This window comes from Saimiri boliviensis, chromosome 14 (genome assembly GCF_048565385.1).
Source record: "Saimiri boliviensis isolate mSaiBol1 chromosome 14, mSaiBol1.pri, whole genome shotgun sequence".
Classification (NCBI taxonomy): Eukaryota; Metazoa; Chordata; class Mammalia; order Primates; family Cebidae; genus Saimiri; species Saimiri boliviensis.
The window spans coordinates 31,187,593-31,212,528 of record NC_133462.1 but is presented as its reverse complement, the minus strand read 5'-3'; the positions used below and the strand labels follow the sequence as shown (position 1 = coordinate 31,212,528).

The 24,936-nt window shown below is 50.5% G+C and overlaps 1 protein-coding gene across 11 annotated transcripts in view; it reads right to left on the bottom strand.

The window, feature by feature from the left end:
• EPS15L1 (epidermal growth factor receptor pathway substrate 15 like 1) overlaps positions 1 to 24,936 on the bottom strand; it is a 125,695-nt gene that overhangs the window by 27,297 nt on the left and 73,462 nt on the right. For 7 of the 11 annotated variants that reach the window (XM_039465668.2, XM_074384450.1, XM_039465662.2 and 4 more), the window contains 6 exons: positions 18,569 to 18,692; positions 16,867 to 16,917; positions 15,262 to 15,398; positions 9,974 to 10,034; positions 8,920 to 9,002; positions 1,527 to 1,659 (listed from right to left, as the gene is read on the bottom strand). In XM_039465668.2, the coding sequence (XP_039321602.1) occupies positions 1,527 to 1,659; positions 8,920 to 9,002; positions 9,974 to 10,034; positions 15,262 to 15,398; positions 16,867 to 16,917; positions 18,569 to 18,692 (589 nt within the window). The remainder of the gene's footprint in view (positions 1 to 1,526; positions 1,660 to 8,919; positions 9,003 to 9,973; positions 10,035 to 15,261; positions 15,399 to 16,866; positions 16,918 to 18,568; positions 18,693 to 24,936) is intronic. The other 4 variants (XM_039465667.2, XM_039465669.2, XM_039465664.2 and 1 more) reach the window with 3 other exon arrangements.

Sequence of the window (24,936 nt, the reverse complement as noted above, 5' to 3'; positions counted from 1 at the left end):
CTCCTGCAGTTGGCCTGAAGGGAGTCCCTTTGTTGTTCTGTTTTTCCTCCTCTTGATGGTAAATGTCTTTGATGTCTGGCTTACAGAAATGATCTCTCTACCCATCTGCATCTGCTCAAGAGTTCACAGAAAATCTGCTCTAAATCCACACGGCCCACACTTGCTCACACTTTTTCTCATGACTCATCCACAAGGAAGCCAACCTGGGCCCTGCAGGCTGGGTCCCCATCCTCCTGAGAGAAGGGCCTGGCCAGCAGAGGGGACAGGAGGAGAGATGTGGTGTTTTAAAGATAACTTTCCCTATGTTCACCTCTACTGACAGGTGGGCCCATGTGCGGGACCAAGGGTCACTTGTAACTAGTAAGCTAGGGGCACATGGAGCCTGCTAGGTCCATTCCAGAACCTGCAATGACACCGGGGCTGCAAAGTGAGGCCAGTGGTGGATTCCAGGGGAGGAGCAAGTGCGAGCAGGTGGGTGAGCACCGCTTCCCTCACTGCAGCTGGTGGAAAGGGCTGCGGGGCACGCCCTGTCTAGGGAAGGCAGGTAACAGAAGGCATGACCATGGAAGTGTGAGTCTCTTGTGGCTGCCCACAGTCCAGGGATAGTGTGGGGAACACTCTGCCTGGAGGCTAGAGAACAGGAGACATCCCAGACCAGGGCATGGATGGAACAGGCAATAACTGGGTAGATAAACAGACCAGGGAGCTGCAGCGACTCCTTCTGCCACTTGAAAAAACAGCTTTCTGTTTGACAGTCTGGTCAACTGGCTGCTGGCCTATCTCTGTTACACGAGAGAAATCCCACACATGCGTTAAAAGGCTCCAGAATCCTCAGGGGACCCTCAAGGGCCAAGGCTAGGAGATAGCAGCAGCACCAGCCATGGGGAAGAGGGGCAGAGCCTGTGGGAAACCCCCTGCGCAGAGCTGTGCGCTAAGATGCCTGGGCGAGCTGAGGCAGAGGGGAGCCCCAGGCCATCCTGCTTCCTCACATCAGACGCCGCCAAGGAGACTCTCCTGCTCCCTCCACTCTCAGTCCTGAAGCACCTGGGGAAGGACTGGACTGAGCAGTAACCCCTGCTGCCCTCACCCCCACACAGGCCCTCCCTAAGCACGGACGGGGAGAAGGACGGAGAAGAAGAGGCCAGAGTGGCCACAGGGCTGCCGGCCACGAGTGGCTCCTGAAGTATAGCTAGGATGTAGGGGTGGCAATGACATGCTCGGGCGGAGGCCGCAGGAGGCGCCCCTGGCCACAAGGGGAGCTCTAAGGCCAAGGCTTTGTGCACCCCAATGCAGAGCCAGAAGCCCAGGGGACCACAGGACAGGTCAAGGGCCAGCAGGCGGGAGGCACACACCACGCACACACGGCGCTCGCATGAACCCGGGTGGCTGGACCAGGGCACCGTCTTGCTCCCCACGCAGGGTCCCGCGGCATCTGCTGCTACTCTGGGCTGGTGAGCAGGGTGATCCTGGTCCCCCACCATCCTGCACCGGCAGGCGGCAGCTGCGAGAGAAGAAAGCGTACTGACCGCTGGGCGGTTTAGGCCGTGGAGGAGCAGGTTTCTTCGGAGGCAGAGCAGGAGTGTCCTGTTTACTTTTAAAGGGGTCATCTGAGAATCCTGCCCCTCCCAAGGAGGAGGTGAAAGGGCCAGAAGGTGGGGGCTGTAAGAGAGGACACGAAAGAGAGGCAAAAATAGTTGTTAAAACAAAGGTGACGGATGTCCACTGAGCAGACGCTCGCGCTGCAAGGGCCCTGGCCAGGACTCCTACCCATGACTGCACAAGACGGCCCTGCTCGGACCTGGGGTCTCTCTCAAGCCCTGCTTTCCTCCACCCTCAACAGCAGGGGCTCTCTGGACTGTGGGTGATGAGCTGCCCGACACAGGGTGGCAGAGAACAGTCCCATCCCTCCATGGGCTCCCAGCACAGAGGGCATTTCCAGCCCCACGCCACATGGGGCACAACTGGGTCCTTCCCGACTCCAGGACTTGGCACAAAGGGTCCCTTGGGCCTCCTGCTTATACTTCAGAGACGCACCCCACCTTCACCCCACGCTGGCTGCGGTGCTTGGCGCATGCCCCGGTGTGTCACCTCCCCACTGAGCTGGCCGGTGTGGTCACTGCCTTCAGTTAGTGACAGGCAGCTCCAGGCACTGGGTCAGCTGGCACCAGACCTTCCTCCTCCACACCCCTGGGCTGCGCATGCAGCACCTCAGGTGGGAGTGCACCCTTACACGCCCGGCCCACCCCTGCTGGTCAGCACGACCACGCCGCGTCCATCAGGCTCTGACCTCTGGCCTGGACCCTCAGCCAGCCTCCATCACACCCATCCACATCCTCCACCCCACACCTGCTATCTCAAACCCAAATGGGACCACATGCTTCAGCCTAGAGTGAGACAGTCGGACAGTTATAAACAACTGGATAGATGAATGGATGGTGGGTGGGCGGATGGATGGAATGGAGGCTGAGTGGATGAACGGACAGACATATATGTGGATTAATGGACGAATGAATGGCAGGTGGATGGATGGATGGACGCACGGGCAGGCAGAGACAGGAAGGCGGATGGGTGGTAGACAGGGAGGCAGACACAGGGTAATGTCGCACAGGTACGCAGCTAGGTGCTTCCTACAGGGATGCTCCAGACTCTCATCAAGGCATGCAGGGACTTCATCACTGCCCCAACCGCCCAATTTTTCAGGCTCACCTCTGAAGTCAGCCCTCCCCTCATGATGCCTCCTTTGTCCCCGGAATCCACTGCACCCCAGCCGCTGACTCGGCCTCCTGTTTCCATGCCCTGCACACTCAGGTCTCCTGCTGGGGAGCTCGGCCCACCTCGTCCACCGGGAGCCTCTCTCTTCCTCAGAGCCTGGCTGGACCCCACTGCCGTCCCCAGAGCTCTTCCAGGGTCTCCCTGGAGCCCTTTCCTGCCACCCAAGCCTGCACTGCTCACTGAGCCACAGAAACTCACTTCTAGCCTCTCCCACCTGGAGGGCAAGCACAGCCCCCTTCCCGGCACCTGCTGCCACCAGGCCTGCGATGAGCGGGTACTAAGCGCCGCTGCCTGGGGGACACTGGGTCTCGCTCGGAGCGCCGGCGCGGCACAGGGGAGCCAGGGCCTCCACTAGCCGCAGAAGGGCGGGCGCATCTCAGGCATCTGAGGGAACAGGCTGGGGTCTCCCAGAAGGAGAAAATCACTTTCCACAGGAGGAAGAGGAATGAGGAACCACTCTTACTGAACACAAAGTAACCAAGTGTATAATAACGTGGAAAATAATGACACTTTTACCAACGGAGGAAACACACTGCTACAAAAATGCAAAATAATGAGGAAATTATAGGACAAAGATCACTGTGATAGGAAACAAAGGAACGGGCAGAAACAGGGGTAGACGTGATCCCACATTCCTCCAAGAGCACAGATCAGAACGGGGCAGAGACGGAAGGGGGGGCCGGGGTCTCCAACTTTCTCCCCAGCAGGGCAGGCCTAGAGACAGAGAACAGCTCAGGAGCACAAAGGCACACTCCTGGGGTTTCCCTCGAGAATCCGGACCCAACAGGTTGCAGATGCAGGGGAAAGGGTCTAATGCTGCCTCCAGCAGACAGCTCTGAAGGTACGCCCTCCTCCACCTCCAGGATCTAGTCACACCCACGCAGCCTCTAAGGCTCCGGCGTCCAGTCACACAGACGTGGCCGTCTAAGGCTCTGGCGTCCAGTCACACAGACGTGGATGTCTAAGACTCTAGTGTCTAATCACGTGGACGCAACTGTCTAGGTTTCCACTGTCTTGTAACACCAACACATTCATCTAAGGCTCTAGTGTCTAGTCACACAGACACAGCCATCTAAGCCTCCAGCATCTAGTCACAGACTTGGGCATCTAAGGCCACATACACGCAGCTGTCTAAGGCCACACAGACACGGCCGTCTAAGGCTCTAGTGTCTGTTCACACAGGCATGGGCATCTAAGGCCACATACACATGGCCATCTAAGGCCACAGAGACACGGCCATCTAAGGCTCTAGTGTCTGTTCACACAGGCATGGGCATCTAAGGCCACATAGCCACGGCCGCCCAGGGCTCTAGCATCTAGTCACACAGATGTGGCCATCTGAGGCTCTAGCAACCAGTCACACTGACATGGCCCTCTGAAGCTCCAGGGTCTAGTCACAAGGCGCAGCTATCTAAGGCTCTTGTGTCCAGTCACACCAATGCAGCTGTCTGAGGCTCTAGCTTCCAATCACACCAATGCAGCTGTCTGGGGCTCTAGCTTCCAGTCACACCAATGCAGCCATCTGAAGCTCCAGCGTCTAGTCACACAGATGTGGCTGTCAAGGTCTCTGGCATTTAGTCACACAGACATGGCCGTTTAGGCCTCTGGAGTCTAGTCAGAGACCTGGCCACCTCTGTCTCTGGCAGCTAGTTATAGAGGTGCAGTCATCACGCCTCCGGCATCTAGTGACAGAGAAGCAGCCATGTGGGCCGCTTGCATCCCGACACAGAGACACGGCTGCCTTGGCCTCTACCGTGTGTAGCCCTGGAGTAGAGGCTGCTCGGCCTAGTCAGAGCCATATCAGAGACAGAACAGGGAGGTGGCCCCTCTGAAAGGCAGCCTGCCCATTCCAGGTCCCCCCAATGAGGACAATGGCGAGCACCCTCAGGGAGGAGAAAGGGCCCCCAAGGCTCCTACATAGATGAGCCCATCAGATCCCTTTCCTGGGCTTCACACAGCTCCCAGAAGTGCCCAGGCAGGAGACCTCACTCTGTGCTCATCTTCTCACCTAACATGCCCAGTGACCTGGCAGGGGGTCCCATAGTCAGCACCTCTGCCTTACACACAAGACAACTGAGGCACACAAAGGCAGCACAGCCTGCCCAAATCACACAGCAGGTCCAAGGAGGATCTGGGGCTGGACTTCACATCATCCGGTTCCCAGGCCGGGGCCTCCAGATGCTGCCCTTGGCTGCCGAGGGCCACCCCAGTGGGGGGTGCAGGTCCTTGTCCTAGGCAGACTGTCCCGTCCAGGCTGGAACCCCCACCCCGCCACTTACTCAATGCCCTGTGCCTCAGTTTCTTCATCTGTAAAATGGCAAGAGTGCCAGAGCTTGGAGGGCTCTGGCAAGAGGGAAAGGAGTTGACACGTGACAGGCATCCAGCCACTCACTGGCACCCAGACCACATGACAATGACCACACCAAGTATGAAGCTGCGACTGGAATCTGGGATCGCCCCGTCTGCTGCCCTAGCTGTCCCCAAGCCTGTCTGAGAGATGAGGGGCAGCATCAGCTTGCAGCTTAGCTTTAAAATGAACCATTTAGGGTTGGCTGTTTGGAAGAGAATGAGGGGGACGGAACGCTGGCCTGTCCACAGGAGCTTCTGCTATCCATGGAACACGTCCCCAGGCCTAGGGCCCATGTGAGTCCCCCACAGCCTGGGATGGGCAGGCAAGTGGGTCTAGCAGGGAAGTGGTGTGACCGGCCAGGCCTCATCTTCCCTGGGCGTGCGCTGCCTCCTGGGCCGCATCTCCAGACACAGAGTGGGGCCCCGGTCCCAGTGGCTGTGTGAGCCTTTCCGCCCTCTGCATAGTGCAATAGGACCCGGGCACATCAAACCACACTCAGCCTGGACGCCCAAAGTTGTGAGACCTGGCGACACGCTCAAATCAGAGCCGCCTTAACCCCCAGGCTGATGGGGACACCTTGGGCGAAGCCGGTTCGGCACCTCCCATGTGTGTTTAAACCCACGAGGCCAACTGGCTCCTCGTGAGGCGACAGGCATCCAATGAACGCCTTGCACCGCCTCCGCAGTGAATCAGATCACTCCTGGCACCAGAATGCCCACGTCATTTCCAAATCCCAATTTTCATGACTTCAAGTTTCCCAAGAAGCCTCCTTGGGGACTCAACTCTTTCCTACTCCAGCAGCGGCTTCAAGGAAAGTCGCTATTTTTAGAAAGGTTTCAGTAAAGCTGTCAGGGGCTCTCTGGGCTCGGCGAGACTGAAGTGTGCTTAAAATAAAAGGAAGACAGAAAATGCTACTACGAAAACCCGCTCTAAGAGAAAGAGGTTTAAGCTCACCAGTGGAAGAACTGGTTCAAAACAAAAGACTGCATTTTTAAACAGCAGCCCTAAATATCAATGCACAGCTTTAAACGATTGAGAAGTTGGGGTGACAACTAACCCAGCATTTCACAGAGGGCTTTTTGGGGGGGGCGGGCAGGGGAGAGGGAAGTAAGTTGGACTTTTGTTTTTGTTTTTATTTTCAAGTGCTCCCTGGAAACATACTTTGGGGAATGTTTTTTTGTTTGTTTGTTTTTGAGACAGAGTCTCACTCTCTTGCCCAGGCTGGAGTGCAGTGGCACAATGTAAGCTCACTGCAACCTCCGCCTCCCTGGTTCAAGCAATTCTCCTGCCTCTGCCTCCCAAGTAGCTGGAATTACAGGTTTGTACCACCACGCCCAGCTAATTTTTTGTATTTTTAGTAGGGATGGGGTTTCACTGTGTTGGCCAGTATGGTCTTGATCGCCTGACCTCGTGATGTGCCTGCCTCGGCCTTGCAAAGTGCTGGGATTATAGGCATGAGCCACACGCCTGGCCAGGAATGTGTTTTTAAAGTGAGCTGATGTCATGTAGGCTTGATAGAAAAGAATCTCTTCAGGTAGGGGTGAGGACCTCAACTAAGAGTGCAGGCCTGAAGAGCCTCCCAAAAGAAACTTCTAGAAGGAGACTGCAGGCTGTGACTCCCCTCAGCAAAGTGACGCAGAGGGAAGGTGCTTCAACTTGGGGACATACAAAAAGGGCCTCCCCACCCTGCTCAGATGGGGAAAAGTTGATTTTTTTTTTTTTAAATACCTTCTTGCCACTTTCATTTCCCTTAGCATTTTATTTATATCCCCAGTGTTGTTCTTGAAAAACAGAAGGTAACCAAAAAGGAAAAACAGAGCTGCAGGGTCAGGGTTGAGCTCAGCATGGGGCTGCACAAATGTCACAAAGGCAGGAGCTGATGGAACGCTGGAATCAAAACAATATAGTACTGGAGACCAGTTTTCCACGGCTCCGTCCAACTCTGTCCTGGCCCCATGCCGCCAGTAGGAAGTGAGACCAGCTCTGAAACCACAGCTGCATGTGTGTGAAGAGCCCCTGGTTTCAGGGCCCAAGGACAGGCAGAGGACGGTCATTAGCCACCAGCCCTAGCGCAGCTCTCACTCCCCGTGCACAGTGTGAGGAGAAAGACGGATCCAGCCTCCCAGAGGAAGAATCCACGTGTGAAAACCAGAAATGACCAGGACCCCTGCCTTAGGGACTGCTGCCACCATGTGGCCGTTTTCTGCTTTCGGGAGATGGTTTCCCACCTGCCCACGAGCCTGTGCAGTGGCCCCTAAATCTCCTTCCCCTGGTGCCCTCTGGCCAGTCCCAAACCGTGTCACAGCATGGCATATGAGGGATGAAGACCTTCTCCGTGTGCTGGAAGGAGGGGGCACCATGCCAGGGCCTCTGGGCTCCCTCTGCCCAGGCTCATCTGTGTTAACACACACCCTGCCTGGGTCAGAAGTGGGATTTGCTTCTCCACCAGGGCATGCACACACGCTTCTTTGAAAATTTGAACGGAATCTCAAGTGCTTCTCGGAATCGGTGTTTTGTGATCACAAGTTGTGACGGCTGCCAACCACAAGACGCCCAGAGACTCGTTTGCTCCACCGGCTGAGTGAACACAGGGCAGGCGAGGGAGGCACCTGGGCATAGGGCCAATGGGATGGAGAGGCCAAGGGGACTCCATGCCTGGGGCACGAGTCTTCCAGGTACTCCCAGGGTTCCCTCACCTCACCACCTTCAGGCCAATGGCAGCGCCCACAGAGACTGAGCCCAGCTGCTCCAGAGGACCCCCCACAGGCCACCCCTCACTCCCTGGGCCATGGGCTCCAGGAGAGGGCTGCATTCTGCTTGTGGCCACTGCCTCTCCCTGCAGGGCTGATGGTGCCTGGGTCTCTGCAGGTGGAACGCGTGGAAAACAGGCCCCTTGGCTCCAGCCGACAAGGGACAGAGTGGATGCGGGTGCAGAGACGGGGCACACCTCACCTGCTTTCCTTCATTCCTGCCAAAGAAACGCGCTCCGCGCTCAAACAGGGAGACACACGGCTCACAGGAAGCACAGCGGTGCCTCGGCCCCGGCTTCCTTCCCACGCACCATGGCCCCCACTTCCAACTTTCCAGCACTTTCTTCCAGGAGGCGCCTTGCTGGTAAGGGGCTCCTACTGTTCCTGTCCATTCTGGACATTCCCTGTTGACTTCTCTATGCTACCTTAAGGACTGAGCGCCAGCCACACTGCCAGCCTCTGGAGAAGCCCGACAGCCATCTGGGCCCAGAGCCACAGTCAGTTCAGGTCACTGTCTGGTAAGGGCCGGACACAGATGTGTCCCGTCCAGTAACCAGCCTCACCGCTGCCCTCTGCAGTTCACTCCTCACCTGCAGGTCTGTCTACATTTATTCACGGAGGCTGGCCCTCACTTCTCAACACCCCTCGAGCGTTCTGCCGCACAGGCAGCTCTGGACACTCACTGGCCTGCTTTCCCGGATGCCTCACACCTGCCGCCCATGGCCCTTTTGAGACTGTGCCCAACGCATTCTCGAGTTTCTACTCGGCCATGGCAATGACTTCCCCGCCTGAGACCCGATGGTTGTCAGACACCAGTGGGAGCCGGGGAAGCCCGGGGCAGCTATGCCCCTGGGGGGGTCAGGGCTCATCCAGAGGGAGTGAAGTGCATCGGATCACAGCCACGGCTGCTTTCCACACCCAACCCTGTGTTTGAAAGGTGCCGGGAGATACATACACGACATGAACAATTACACCTGGCAGCCCATACCACGACAAGAGGCACAAAGACACTAGCAGAGGCGCAGGGGCTCCATGGAGGGGCTTTACCTTGGACATCTGGCTGAAGTCGGCAAAGCCCTCAGCACTATTGAAGGACCCACTTCCGAAGGGATCTAAGGTTCCAAAGGGATCTGTAATCGGCACCAACAAAGTCAGAGTTACAGGTCTTTAAGAGAACACGCCTTCTGGGGTGGAGGGAAAACGCTAGATGGCCCCTGAACCAGGACACTCAGGAAGGCTGCATTTATTCACTAGACACGTGCATCTGTGTGAAGGTCCCTCAGCAAGGCCTCCCTGCCCGCTCTGGCCTGGCAAGATGGTTTCTCACTGTGACGCCTGCTCTGGGAGGGCCGGCATCTTTCACGGTCATCAGAGGAATGACAAGTTGCTGCAAGGGCACAGCCTGCTGTCCCGTTGGGTTAGGAGAGGAGATGCGAAGGAGGGGAGGAGCAACTCCAGGACGACCTGCCACACACACAATGTATGCAGGGCAGTGTCTGTGGCTAGAGGTCTTTGCGGTGTTTTCTCCTCTGACCTGGAAGGGATTTGCCTAGAGTAGTGGATGCGCCTGCCTATGGTACCAAACCCTGCTACCTGCCGTGCGCAAGCTGCAGGACCAAGCGGAGGCTGTTCCCAAAAAAAAAAAAGGGAGCGTCCACAGATGCTCCCATTGCATAAAGGCTTGAGTGTGCATCTATGAGTTCTACACTGCGAGCTGAGCTTCCTTCAAAGACAGAACCCACAGCACAGGCCAGTACTTGGGGTCCAATTTTGGATTTCTTTTAAGGAGAAAACCCAAAGATACAAACTGAAGATTTGGAAGGAAGAGTGAGTAAACAGCAGTTACTGTCACTGGTGCAGTTACGGAATTCCTACTGCCAAAGTTCCTTTCCAGAAAGATGCCAGCACGTGCCCGGGAAGAGGAGCAGCAAGAGGTGCTCATTTTGGCCTGACAGGCTCAGGCTAGGGGTGCCACTGGCTAATGACACAAACACAGAGGCCATGCTGGCTTTGGGAGTGACGGCGTTAACTGGGGCAGGGGGCGGGGGTGCTCTGCTACTGCCCGAGTAATAGGAAGGAGAAAATAAGCCATGGGTCTCACCTGATCCTTTTGAGGAGACACTGGAGGATGAAAAGGGATCACTGGATTCAAAGGGGTCGAGCTGAGTGAAAGGAGAGAGGAAAGAGTAAAAAGCAGTTCGTTTGTTCCACCACCCGTTCATTCAACCAGACTTTCCGACCTGGATGTACAACATCCAGGGCCAGGCCAGAGGGAAAGTGTAACGACTGAAACTCAACCGGGGCAGAGTAAAATCCCAACACATCAACCCTCCTGCAGACAGCACCTATCAACCTGGGCAAAATACCCCCCAAAATTACAAATACAAAAAGCAGTGGCCTGAAGGCTGGGAAGTGAACCAACCAGGCAGGGAGAAGACTTTGGAGGAGAATTTGAATGTGGCGGAACACAGCAGGAGGTTGAGTTGCCGTCTCACCAGCTACAGCAGGAGGGCACAGTGCGCTAAGATTCTGGTAGAATCTGAACACGTGAGGATGGAGCCCAGAGACAACCACTAGGGGAAACGGAGGGGAATCGGGATGCAGGGGCAGAGCTGCAAGCCCTGAACTGCGTGGTCCGCTCTGCCTCAGTCTCAGGATGCCCCCTGCTCACTCATGCCTGTAGGGGACTCGGGGCAGCCCGCGGCTGAAGCCACGAGAACTAAGCCAGGATTGGAGCTTCTGCCATCTGCTGGCAAGCGTCCACAGTGTGAGTGGCACCAAGTTAACTGCCTGCTGAAACAAACCCATCCCTGCTCTTTGGAGAAAACAGTCTACAGTCTCTACACAGAACACTCACAATGCATCACAATGCATCAGATACATTTCTAAACATACAAAGAACTGGAAAAATGTGACCAACTCTCACTGGAAAAAACATTCAATGTAGCCAATCTCAAAATAACCCAGATGGTGGAATTGAGACAGAGACAAGGTAAATCAGTGATTGTAAGTCTGCTGAATGAGGAAAAGGAAAATACACTTAAAATGAATGAAAAGACAGGCAACCTTAGCAGAGAAATTGAAAGTATACAAAAGAAACAAATGAGTAAGTTCCAGAAATGAAAAAGCATATCTACAATAAATATTTCATCCCTGGCGCAGTGGATCACCTGAAGTCAGGAGTTTAAGACTAGCATGAACATGGCAAAACCCCATCTCTACTAAAAATACAAAAATTAGCCAGGTGGGCCAGGTGAGGCGGCTCACGCCTGTAATCCCAGCACTTTGGGAGGCCGAGGCAGGTGGATTGCCTGAGGTCAGGAGTTCAAGACCATCCTGGCCAACATGGTAAAACCCCGTCTCTACTAAAAATACAAAAACTTAGCCAGGCATAGTTGTGGACACCTTGTAGTCCCAGCTACTTGGGAGGCTGAGGCAGAAGAATCGCTTGAACCCAGGAGGCAGAGGATGAAGTGAGCTGAGATCACGTCATTGCGCTCCAGCCTAAACCAGTATAAACACCAAGAAAACCACATCCAGAAACTTCAAAAACTACTGAAAACTAAAGATAAAGAGAGAATCTTGAAAGTATCCAAAGAAAAGCAATCCATTATATATAGGGCAACAATGACCTGAAAGAATACTCCTCTCATTCAATGGAAGCTGGAAGGTAGTGGAAAAACACCCTAAAAGTGCTAAAAAAACAAACAAACCCCCAACAACCTAGATCAAACACAAATGTCCTTCAAGAATGCCAAAGGGCCTGTAACTCTCGCACAAGCGTCCCCAAACTTTTTACACAGGGGGCCAGTTCACTGTCCCTCAGACTGTTGGAGGGCCGCCACATACTATGCTCCTCTCACTGACCACCAATGAAAGAGGTGCCCCTTCCTGAAGTGCGGCGGAGGGGGGCGGATAAATGGCCTCAGGGGGCCGCATGCCGCCCGTGGGCCATAGTTTGGGGACGCCTGTTCTAGCACCTTCAGATGATGAGGCTGGCAGATCACTTGAGTTCAGGTCGAGCGAGATCAGCCTGGCCAACATGGTGAAACTCCATCTCTACTAAAATTACAAACATTAGCCAGAAATCGCTTGAACCTGGGAGGCAAACGTTGGGGAAAGAAAAAAAAAAGATTGACAACAGCTGGGTGCAATGACTCACGCCTGCGATCCCAGCACTTTGGAGGAGCTGAGACAGGAGGCTTGCTTGAGCCTGGGAGTTTGAGACCAGCCTGGGCAACATATGGAGCTCAGATCTTACCCTGTCGCCAGGCTGAAGTACGGTGGTTATACTGAGCTGAGATCGTGCCACTGTACTTCAACATATGGAGATCCCATCTCTACAAAAAATAAAAAATCAGCTTGGTGTGGAGGTACACGCCGGTGGTCCCAGCAACTTGGGAGGCTGAGGTGAGAGAATTACTCGAGCCTGGGAGGCTGAGGCTGCAGTGAGCCCAAGATCGCACCACCGCACTTCAGCCTGGGCAACAGAGTGAGATGCTATTTCAAAAATAAAAAATAAACACATGACGACACAGTTGACCTGCACTATCAGAAGTGCTAAAGAAAGTTCTTTAGGCTAAAGGAAAATGGTAACAGAGGGAAAACTAATCTTCAGAAAGAAATGAAAAGTATCAGAAATGGTAAATATCTGGGTAAAACCAAATGATTATTTTTTTCCTTTCTTTCTAAAAAATACCTACAATGGATTAATGCAAAAATCATAACAGTCTTACGGAGTTTATAATGTATTTAGATAAATGATATTCATATGATGGCTATAACATAAGAAGACATGCTGGCTGCAAGGGTAGGTGGACAAATGGACCTACACGGTTGCAAATTTTCTACATTTTACATGAGGTAATACAATACTAACCTCAAGTAGGCTATGAAAAATTAAAACCGTAAAAGGTAACTCCTAAATAAATCTCTAAAAATTTTATTAAAAGAAGTATGAGTAAAACAATAAAAGGCCAATAGACAGAATTCCAGAAAACATTCAAACAATCCAAAAGAAGGCAGGAAAAAAAAAAATGGGATAAACAGCAAGCAAATAATAAAACAGTAGATTTAAACCATATCAATAATTACATTAAATGTTAATGGACTAAACATTCCACTTATAAGGCAGGGATTTCCGACTGGATAAAAAAAGCAAGCCCCAACACTATGCTAGTTACAAAAACAACTATCGGTTTTAAAGACTCAGGTAAGTTGAAAGTAAATGGTTGAAAAATGATATATCATGTAGTAAATACCATGAGGGGAATGAAGCAGTAAAATAGACTTTAAGACAAAGAACATCACCAGAGATCAAATGGAACCTTTTATAATGACAGAAAGGTTGCTGTGTCAGGAAGACACAACAATCATAAACATCTATGCACCTGACAAAGCTTCAAAGTACACAAAGCAAAACTTGATCAAATTAAAGTGCAGTATGAACAATTCCACAATCATAGGAGGATGTTTAACACCTCTCTTTCAGCCATTGGTAGAACTAAAAAACAAACAAACAAACAAACAAACAAACAAACAAACAATGAAGACACAGAAGAACACTATCAGGAAGCTCAACCTCACTGGCATTTATAGAACAGTACATCCAACAACTACAGATACACATTCTTCTCAAGCGTACGTGGTTTGTTCATCAACACAGGCCGTAAACAACAACCCTTGATAAATGTGAAGGTACTGAAAACATACAGAATATGTTCTCTACGAGATTTAATTAAAAATCAGTATTAAATATTATTATAAGATACACAGGAGAAGACGCCAAGTTTCTGGAAATGAAACAACACACTTTTAAGTAATCCACGGGTAAACAGAATTCACAAGGGAAACTGGAAAATATCTCAAAACTGAATGGCAATGAAGAGACAAAGTATTAAAATATATGACATACAGGTAAAGCACTGCCTACGGGAAATACATTGCTTTAAATTTATACAGATGCTTCTTGACTTACCATGGGGTTATGTCTTGATAAACCCATTGTAAGTTGAAAATATCGTTAAGTCGAAAGTGCACTTAATATTCCAATAAACCCATCATAAAGCAAAAAATCATAAGTTGAACCAATGTTAAGTCCAGAGACTCCTTGACTTATGATGAGGCTGTATCTTGATAAAACTATTGTAAAGTCAAAAAAACTGTAAGTTGAGCCATCGTAAGTCAGGGTCCGCCTGTACCAGAAAATGAAGTCTAAAATCAATGAACGAAGGTAGGACCTTAAGACATGAGAAGTACAAAGTAAACCCAAAATAAATAAGAGTAAGGAAACAGAAAAACACAGAAATAGAAAAGAGAAGAAATCAATGACAATAGAAAACAAGCAGTAGAGAAAATGAAGCCAAAAGCTGGTTACGGAAAAAGTCAACGAAATTGGTAAACAGATCAGCAGCACCAGGAATGCCAGGGAAATTCTCACTACAGGCCTTCAGGACACTAAAAGGGGGCCATTAAGAAAACATGGCAAGTGAATCTTTGCCTTCAAGGAGCTCCAAGTGCTAAAGACCACGGGGAGTGAGCAAGGTGGGCACCAGGGCAGCAGGAGCCCTGGGGAGAAGGGATGAGTACCCATCTAAGCAAGCCCTGGCCTGGGTGGCAGCCTAGAAAACAGAAGGAGGCTATGAAGCAGGCTCACTCCACCATGAGAATCTTCTCCTCCATCACCAGAGGCAGCTTATTTTTTGGTTTTTGGTTTTGAAATCCAAGTTGACACCAATTTAACCCAATCTCCTGGGCGTAATGTTCGAAACACTCATTGTCTGCCACTCCTGCGGATGGGGCACAGGTGTGCTGGGGCTGGAGACTGGAAGGTCAGAGTTGGCTGATGCTCGCAGGACATGACACCAGGCGAGGAGGCTGGGCTGAGATGCCTGCACTCACTCCTGCCGCCGTGATGGGGGCATCCACTGAGGCAATGTGACTCTAAGGTGCCAGCCAGTGCTGTGTGTTACAAGGACCGTGCAGGGTGGCTTGGTCCATGGGAGCACATGGTACTCGTTTGATTTCATCTTTTTTGGGAGATGAAGTGGCAGTGGGGGCAGTTGACTCGAGTGGGGAGGGGGGGTAGGGACAGAGGAATAAGAACTGTGGGCAACAGCCTCCTTGCCCCGACTTGGGGCCATTGGACTGCTGGCTGCACCCTTGGGTGCTCCTACCCCTAATTTAGGGGCTCACAGGATGAGCCACCACAGTGACTAGGCCAGACAACCCCTCACTCGGCAGGACCGAGACCAGACTGGGATACTAGCTCCTGGAGAACAGGCACCATGGCCCACACTCCACAAAGGGGAGGAGGGCTTCAGGAAGCACCGCCCTCACACACACGGAGCAGACACCCGGGTCTCCCAGGCAACGTCCCACCCCACTCACCTTCGAAGGTAAGGAAGGGTTTTTCGTGAATGGGTCCGAGGTAAATGGATCATTCTTTGTCTGTTTCTTGAAGAAGTCCTCAGTGGCAGAGCCTCGGAATGGGTCACTTTCTTTGAAAGGGTCCCCTCCAAATGGATCTGAAAGAGAAAATGCCCCGTGAGTAAAGAACATTATACCAAGCGAAAGAACCCAGGCAGAAAAGAACACATCACAGAATGACACTGTTTACATGGAATTCTAGAACGGTAAGAACACTAGTGACGGAAGGCAGGGCAGTGGTGGCCAGGAGACCCTGGGAGAGGGCAGGGGGTGACAGCAAAGGGGCCCCAGGAATGGTGGAAGTGTTCTCAAATCTCACACAACTGCGCACGTTTGTTGAAACTCATCTTATTACATAGTAAAACCGGTGCATTTTGTTCTATGTGAATTATATCTCTCAATAAAACTGACTTTAAAAATAATATCCTGTCCAGGCATGGTGGCTCGTGTCTGTAATCCCAGCGCTTTGGGAGGCTGAGATAGGAGAATCTTTTGAGGCCAAGAGCTCAAGACCAGCATGGGCAACATAGAGAGACCTGCTTGTACAAAAAATAAAAAATTAGCCAAGTGTAGTGGTACACACCCGTAGTCCCAGCTATTCAGGAGGCAGAGGCGGAAAGACAGCTTGAGCCCAGGAGGTCAAGGCTGCAGTGAGTTATAATTGCCCCACTGCACTCTAGCCTGGGCAATAGAGTAAAACCCCGTGTCTAAATAAATAAAAATGATATATCCTGCAGGAGCTGGATATAATATGAATAATAATAATAGGAAAAAACACAGGTAAATCCACAGAGACAGAAAATAGATTGGTGGGTGCCAGGGGTTGTGGGAGGAAACGGGGAGTGACTGCTGATGGGGACGGGGTTTCTTTTTGGGGGGATGAAAATGTTGTGGAACTAGGTGATTGTTGCACAACACTGAGGGTGCGCAATATCACTGAATTGGACTCTTTAAAATGATGACTTCTATGTTATATAAATTTCACCTCAAAAAAAAAAAAGTCAGTCAGTTGGGCTCAGACAGGCTCACACCTGTCATCCCAGCACTTTGGCAGGCCAAGCCCAAGACCAGCAGACCACCTGAGGTCAAGAGTTCAGGACCAGCGTGGCTAACATGGTGAAACCCTGTCTCTACTAAAAATACAAAAAATTAGCTGGGCGTGGTGGCTCACGCTTGTAGTCCTAGCTACTCAGGAGGCTAATGCAAGACAATCACTTGAACTCAGGAGGCAGAGGTTGCAGAGGGCTGAGATCACACCACAGCACTCCAGCCTGGGTGGCAGAGCAAGACTCTGTCTCAAAAACTAAACTAAACTAAAAAAATAAATTAGCAGACAACGTGATCCCACGACACTCCAGGGTGGGGTGCACACAGTGAATGGAACAGGGGAGGGGAAGCCATCTCTAGAAGGGAACAGGAGCGACACTGTGCGCAACATCATGGATGGCTGTCCTTCCCAACATGGCTGCCATCCCCATGTGTGTAGACAGAAGTCCCACCATGTGTGACTTTTCAGCTAGGACTGGAAACAGTCTAGAGAGTGGTCCGGGAAACACTGAACTTTACCTGTTGAAGCTGTCTGCTGTTCTGCAAAGGGGTCATTCTGGAACGGGTCACCTGGGTGGGAGAGGAGAGAAGCACTTATTAGCTCTAGGGCACAGGATGCAGGCCAAGCCCCCGGACACAGCCATCCACCTGTCAGGACTTTCGCTGCCTTCTATCCCTAATTTAGGGAGAGAATGTTATTTCCTTCTCTACTATCCACCTGCCCTCGAAACCCTGGCAAATCGAAGAGGCGGACCTGGAGGAGGCAGCTATTTCTGGCTAGAACGTCTAAGATGAGAAGGAAGGTACTACTGGCTGCCCAATAAAGACTGGAGTTGTGGAAGACAGAGTGGGCCAGAATCCACTCCTCTCCTCCCATGCCAGGTTTCCTTCATCCCATCTGCCTGCCACCTCCCTGGGTAAGAGGACACAGGACCCTGGGCTGTCCCATACTTCACTGCCAGCCTTGCAGCAATGACGAGGCGGCACCCTGGGCTTCAGGGGCTACTAGATTCTCCCCTCAGACCCGGCAGACTTCAACCCCCAGCTGAAGCTCAAACTCCCACTGACCTCTCCCTACCTCAGCATTTTTCTCAGAAATGTACAGAGAGCCTTCCTCCTGGAAATACCGTTTTGCTCTGAAACATGGAGAGAAATTAGGAAATCTTGTTTCTGGAATTCTTATTCTTGACTCACATATGGCTCTGGATAGACTCCTAAAATTATCCAGACCTTACGTTTAGGTAGGAATCCATGGTTGCCTAGACACTTTCATGATCACCACCAGATCTGATTTTTTTTTATCAGCACTGTGAGGTGAGCAAGGAGGAATTTATTAACCTCCTGAGGGATTAGGAGACTGAAAAGTTGAAGGGGGCTGGCCAAGCTGCCCTCAAATGTGGGAGCCTTGTGGCGAGCTTGGAACACTTCTCACTGTACTGTGATGCGTTGGTTTTCTAGTTAACAGGGTGAGATGAGACGCTTCAAGGCTGGGCGCGGTGGCTCATCGTAATCCCAGCACTTTGGGAGGCCGAGGCGGGTGGATCACAAGGTCAAGAGATCGAGACCATCCTGGTCAACATGGTGAAACCCCGTCTCTACTAAAAATACAAAAATTAGCTGGGCATGGTGGCGCGTGCCTGTAATCCCAGCTACTCAGGAGGCTGAGGCAGGAGAATTGCCTGAATCCAGGAGGTGGAGGTTGCAGTGAGCCGAGATTGTGCCACTGCACTCCAGCCTGGGTAACAAGAGTGAAACTCCGTCTCAAAAAAAAAAAAAAAAAAGAGAGAAGCTTCAAAGGCATTCCTGCCAGGCACAGTGGCTCACGCCTGCAATCCCAGCACTTTGGGAGGCAGAGGTTGGTGTATCACCTGAGGTCCTCAGGATTCGAGACCACCACAACATGGTGAAACCCCATCTTTACTAAAAATACAAAATTAGCCAGGGGCAGTGGTAGGCGCCTGTAATCCCAGCTGTTCAAGAAGCTGAGGCAGGAGAATTGCTTGAACCCAGGAGAAGGAAGTTGCAGTGAGTAGGGATCGTGCTACTGCACTCCAGCCTGGATGACAGGGCAAGACTCTGCCTCAAAAGAAAAAAGAAAAAAAGGTATTCCTTTGCCCCTCCATTTCAGATTGTGGCAAATCCTTACTTTTCTAGACCTTCAACACTCTAAATGAAATAAAATACAGTCTCTCAATGAGAAAGTGGGTAGCAAGTGAGATACCTTTGAAGGGGTCAGCTCCTTTAAATGGGTCAGATTTGAAGGGGTCTTCTGTCTGGAAAGGATCCGGATGCAACTCTTGCGTGTTGTTGCTAAATAACAAGGCTTTATTTTTGAAAGGATCATCCTATAATTTTGTGAAGAAACAGGACAGGGATTTTATTATTTCTGAGTTAAAGCAAAGTACGGAATTCCATACTTAACTCACGTTTCCACTTTAAGTAACATGACCCTAAAAATAATGGTTTAGCCAGGAATTCGAGACTGGCCTGGGGAACATAGCAAAGTCCCATCTCTATAAAAATAAAAATTAAAAAATGAGGCCAGGCATGGTGGCTCAAGTCTGTAATCCCAGCACTTTGGGAGGCCAAAGTGGGCAGATCACCTGAGGCCAGGAGTTTGAGACCAGCCTGGCCAGTATGATGAAACCCCGTCTCTCCTAAAAATACAAAAAATGAGCTGGGCATGGTGGCAGGTACCTGTAACCCCAGCTACTCAGGAGGCTAAGGCAGGAGAATTGCTTGAACCCAGGAGGCAGAGGTTGCAGTGAGCTGAGATTACACCATTGCACTCCAGCCTGGGCAACAGAGTGAGTGAGACTCTGTCACAAAGGGGAAAAAAAAAGGCCAGGCATGGTGGCTCACATCTGCACTGTGGGAGGCAGAGATGGGCGGATTGCCTAAGGTCAGGAGTTGGAGACCAGCCTGGCCAGTATGGAGAAACCCCGCCTCTACTAAAAATACAAAAATTAGCTGGACATGGTGACAGGCATCTGTAATCCCAGCTACTCCGAAAGCTGAGACAGAAGAATTGCTTCAACCCAGGAGGTAGACGTTGCAGTGAGCCGAGATCGTGCCATTGTACTCCAGCCTGGACAAGAGCAAGACTCTGTCTCAAAAAAAAATAATTAATTAATTAAATAAAAAATTTTTAAAAGCCAGGCATGGTGGCATGTACCTATAGTCCCAGCTACTTGGGAGGCTGACTCAGGAGACCGCCTGAACCCAGATGGAGGTTATAGTGAGCTATGACTGTGCCACTGCACTCCAGCCACAACAGAGCAAGACCCTGCATCTTTAAAAAATTAATTAAAGATCACTGAAGAAGTATGAACTTGAGTGAATAATAATGTTCAATACTGGTTCACTGGTTGTGGTAAATGTGCTGTATAAGATGTGAATGACAGGGGTAGCTGGGTGTGGGAAACGGAGGAACTATGTACTACCTACAATTTTTCTTTTTCCGAGACAGGGTCTCACTCTGTTGCCCAGGTGAGAGTGCAGTTGCACGCTCACGGCTCACTCCAGCCTCGACCATCTGGGCTCGAGTGATCCTCCCACCTCAGTCTCCTAAGCAGCTGGGACTACAGGCATGCACCACCAAGCCTGGCTAATTTTTATGATTTTTGTAGAAGTGAGGTCTCTCACTATGTTGCCAGGGCTGGTCTTGAACTCCTGAGCTCAAGTGATCCTCCCACCTCAGCCTCCCAATGTACTGGGATTACAGGCGTGAGCCACTGCACCTGGCCTATCCTTGCAACTTTTTCATAAATTTAAAAACTATTCTAAAGTAAAAGTTCATGAAAAAATATCATTGAGTGGAAGCAACTCAAATGTCCATCAATGAACGAATGGATAAACAAAATGTGGTCCATCCATACGACAGAATCTGATTCAGCCTTAAAAAGGAAAGAAATCCTGAAACATGCTCCAACATGGAAGAACCCTGAGGATAGGAGGCTAAGTGAAATAAGCCAGTCACAAAAGGATGCACACGGGATGCTTTCGCTTCTCGGAGGCCCATGGAGTCATCACATTCACAGTGACAAAGTAGAACGGTGGCTGCCAGGGGCTGTGGTGGGGGAATGAGGTATGAGTATTTCATGGAGATGGAAATGTTCTAGAGCTTGGTTGCACAACAACGTGAATACACCTAACACTACTGAACTGTACACTTAAAGACAGCGAAGATGGTAATATATACTTTTTGACATGGAGTTTCACTCCTGTCGCACAGGCTGGAGTGCAGTGGTGCAATCTTCACTCGCTGCAACCTCCACCTCTTGGGTTCAAGGGATTCTCCTGCCTCAGCCTCCCATATAGCCAGGATTACAGGTGCCCACTACCACGCCTAGCTAATTTTTGTATTTGTAGTAGAGATGGGTTTCACTCTGTTTGTTGGCCAGGCCAGTCTTGAACTCCTGACCTCAAGTGATCCATCTGTCACGCAAAGTGCTGGGATTGCAGGCATGAGCCACCATGCCCAGCCATTTATGTCTATTTTAACTGAAATTTAAACCAAATTTTTAAAAATCACTGAGTCAGAAAAAAGTAATGAGTTTGGAAACATCGTCAAGAAAATTGTAAAAAGCCACTCCGCAACAGCAGTCCAGGCCTCATTTCATAGGTGCGACCCTCCTCAATCATCTTTTTCTCGGTGAGTATACACCTATGTGGGCATTTTCATACCAAGAAACATACTGCTTGTTTTATGTCCTATGAGGAAATGAGCACTTACGCAGCTAGAATTACTAGAGCATACACAACGCTTTGCATTTTTTTAAAAAAAGGTGTGTATTTCTAGAAACAAACAGGTTCATTTAAACCAGAAGAAAAAAATATTTACTTTTGAAGAACACATTTTTGCAGTGGGAAGTAGACTGAAAAGGGTGGGTTTGTCATATTCATGGGAACAAGGCAGTTGGTTTAGAAATAAGGACTATGTTTTGGTTAATAAAGACACACCCTCCGTGAAAACATGAATGTTTCACTGTGATATTTAAAAAAAAAAAAAAAACGGCACAACACCCGCACTGATTTGGCAGACACACTGGCATCCCTGTGTGGGGCTCACAAACCAGTCCAGTATTCCAACCGACCAAAACGAAATCATTAAAAAGCTGGGGCTTCCACGAAAATAGGGACCATGGTTTGGGGCAATGACATCAAAGGTCCAAAAGAAAGTTTCCTAGCAAGGGTGCCACCGCCCTGGGGCAGCCAACTTAGGGGTGCGGGACAGTTCTGAGAGGTACAAAGTTAAGGTGAGCCTCCGGTCTGGGCTGTGAACAGTGTGAATCAGCTGAGAGCCTCTTCCTCAGCCCCAGCTTCGGGAGAATGCACCCACGCACCTGCCATCTGATAAATATGGAACGGTTTTTCTTACCTGGGAAAGATTAGCTGGAGCCTCCGACACAGGGCTTCCCAAGGAGGGGAAACCAAACCAGGTTCTTAGACAAGTTAATACAGATGTCCGCAAGCACCACGGCTGGAGACAGTGCTGAGTGGACGTCAGGTGCTGACGACCGCAAGATACACACAGGCCCAGAGAGCGTCTGATGGGGTTCTCGGACGCAGTTAAAGATGGAGAAGTCCTACTCTAAGGAAGCCAGGAGGCCCACGTGGAAAATCCACCTCTCACACTGCCCCAGGGGAGAAGGAATATATTTGTTCCAGAAGAAAGAGAGGGATCATGACCTGGGTAAAGCAGGGAGTTAAGAATGCCAGCTTGACCTCCGAATGAAAGCTTCTATTTAATTTGTTTGCTTGTTTTTAAAGTAGGATCTCACTATGCTGCCCAGGCTGGAAGGCAACAGCTATTCACATGCGTGATCTCACTACTGATCAGCATGGGAGCTTTGACCTCCTCTGTTTCTGAACACCGCAGCTTTTCCTCTCCTTAGGCAACTCGTGGTCCCCCGCTCCGAAAAGGTACCATATTGATGACTAACTTAGTATAGATACTCAATCGGCATAGCACACTAAAGCCCAGAACTCCTGGGCTCAAGCGATCCTCCGGCCTCAGCCTCCTGAGTAGCTGGGACTACAGGAACCCGCCACCACACCTGGTTCCATTTAGTTTTTAATTGGCATTTATTTACAAGGTTTTTTTTTTTTTTTAAATTCAGTGTTTTCACTTGTCACTTGGAAGAGTGCCAAATAACAGTAAACAATGGCAGAGAAGAGACCAAGGTTCTGGGGATGCTGGCTGCAGGCCCCCTGCACTGACAGTCAGGCTTGCAATCACTTTCTCAGGAGCTACTGACCTGAAGCCACAATTACTCCTTCCCTTTCCAAGGGGAAGCCTAAGACCCCAGCAGGATTTAGGAGGTCAGGGTCACTAACTGGTTTCAGTTCCATTGCACAGAATCAGAGTGGGAAATGGATTTCCCTGTTACAAAGACACCATCAACTCTAGCCCCCGCAGACCACCTACCAAGGAGAATGGACCCATCTGCCAACTTGGGGAACACAAGTACAGCAGACAAGGGCCAGGATGAATGCCACAGCCCTTTGCAGAGGTGAAATATCTTGAGCAAGTACAGCAACCAGAGTGAAGTTGTGCCCTTCTTAGGAAATACGTGTGGCAACTCTGAAAGGGGGCTGGACAAGCTTCTGTGACATTCCTGCCCTTTAGAGGAGTGCTGGACAGCAACGGGATGCTGGAGAATCAGTTCTCTCAGAAAAAGCTCTGGTTTAGAGCTTCTGCCAATTCCTGTGGTGTTGTCTCACCATGGTTGATTTTAGGTTTCTAAGCAAGCAGCTCACAAGTTCCTGTTTTTTGTTTTGGGGGTTTTTTAAGAGATGGAGTCTCACTGTGTCACCCAGGCTGCAGTGTAGTGGCACACACCTGGCCTCAAGCAATCCTCCCACCTCAGCCTCCCAAAGCACTGGGATTACAGGTGTGAACCACTGTGCGTGGCCAGTTTCTATTTAATAATTCGTTCTGAAAAGTCAATAAAAACTGGCTCCAGCATGCTACTGGGGCTGGATGTAACAGATGATCCAACCTTTCTTAATCTGTCCTCAGTAAGGCTTACGTCTGGGATGATTTATTAGCTTCTCTCTACAAACTGATTGGATGGTGAGCAAGAGGCCAGTATTCTCATAATCAGATGAGAGACAAGAAATGAATATGGCTTTAAGAACCCTGACTTTGGGTGGGTGCGGTAGCTCACGCCTGTAATCCCAGCACTTTGGGAAGCCGAGGTGGGCGGATCACCTGAGATCCGGAGTTCAAGACCCGTCTGGGCAACACTGCAAAACCTCATCTGTACTAAAAATACAAAAATTAGCCTAGTGTGGTGGCACATGCCTGTGATCCCAGCTACTGAGGAGGCTGAGGCAGGAGAATCACTCAGGCCGGGAGGTGAGCTGAGGTTGTGCCACTATGCTCCAACCCAGGAGACAGAGCGAGACTGTTTCAAAAAAAAGAACCCTGACTTTCGAGATAAAGTCACACTGTGTGAGCTTCACATGGAATTTAGTAACTTGAGTAGAACTGTCCGGATATGTGAAGTTCCAGATGCATCACTGTGGATTCCCTTTTCTCCGGGACCTAAACCCCCCAACTTCACCCCACAAGGAGAACCAAGACAGCTCTCTCTCGGCTCTGAAGCAGTCTTGAAGTGTTTAGGAGTAAACCAAAATCTCTCTGCAAAGTATTTATTAAGAAATGGAAAACAGCCAGAAAAATGCTTTGAAAACTGTATTTGTACAACAAGATAAAGACGGTTTTCTTTCAGACACCGGTTGCAAGTTTCCATGTAACGTATCTGATATCTACATTCTCAGAGTAATTGAATCTCATGTAACCTTTGTCCTGCCCAAAAGATGAACAAAAATAACAAGAAAGGTAAAAATCTGTCTTTGGAGTTGGGGGGATCACTGGGCACTTGCAAACCGCCACTTCTCTTATCCAAGAAAACTGATTTCTAAAAACTTGCAAAAGGGACGTGTAAGAGGAAGCTGTTCTCTGAACGAAGACTGAACAGGACAAGCAAAAGCAGTGCCAGGGAGACAATGCCAGACGGGGAAAGCAGGAGCCGGGTTGTGAGGCGGAAACACACACGCCAACAACAGCCAGGGAGCAAAGCGAGGAGTTCTGGCTTCTCGTAATTCCTGAAGAATGAATGCTCATTGTTTAAATTTAGACCGTAAAGCTGATGATGACGGGCCCGGGGGTGGCTATGGAAGCCTCCTCATTACGAGACCAAAGAAAAGAGAGTCTGGGAGGAAAGAGAGAGGCAGTGTACCCAGCAGGGGCCAGACACAAGAGGCAGATGAGCTCGCCAGCAGTGCCTTCCTAGCAGCCCAGGGGAGTCATGAGCTTCCCCATAAATCCTTGGGACTGAGGACTTGGCTGCCAAGAAAAGAAACACGTCAAGCATTGAACATAAAGAGGCAAGTCTGGTGTTGAGAGAGCACGAGCACTTACTCGTATTCCAGGGAGGAAGAGGAATCCGTGACATACACAGGCCCAGGAGCGGAAAGGCTCCAGGGAGGAACCCTGGGAGAGGGTCGCAGCATGGAGAAGGCTGCTGAAGGCAGCAGAGCACCAAGGAAACATCCAGACCCGAGCGGCCCAGCCCGTCC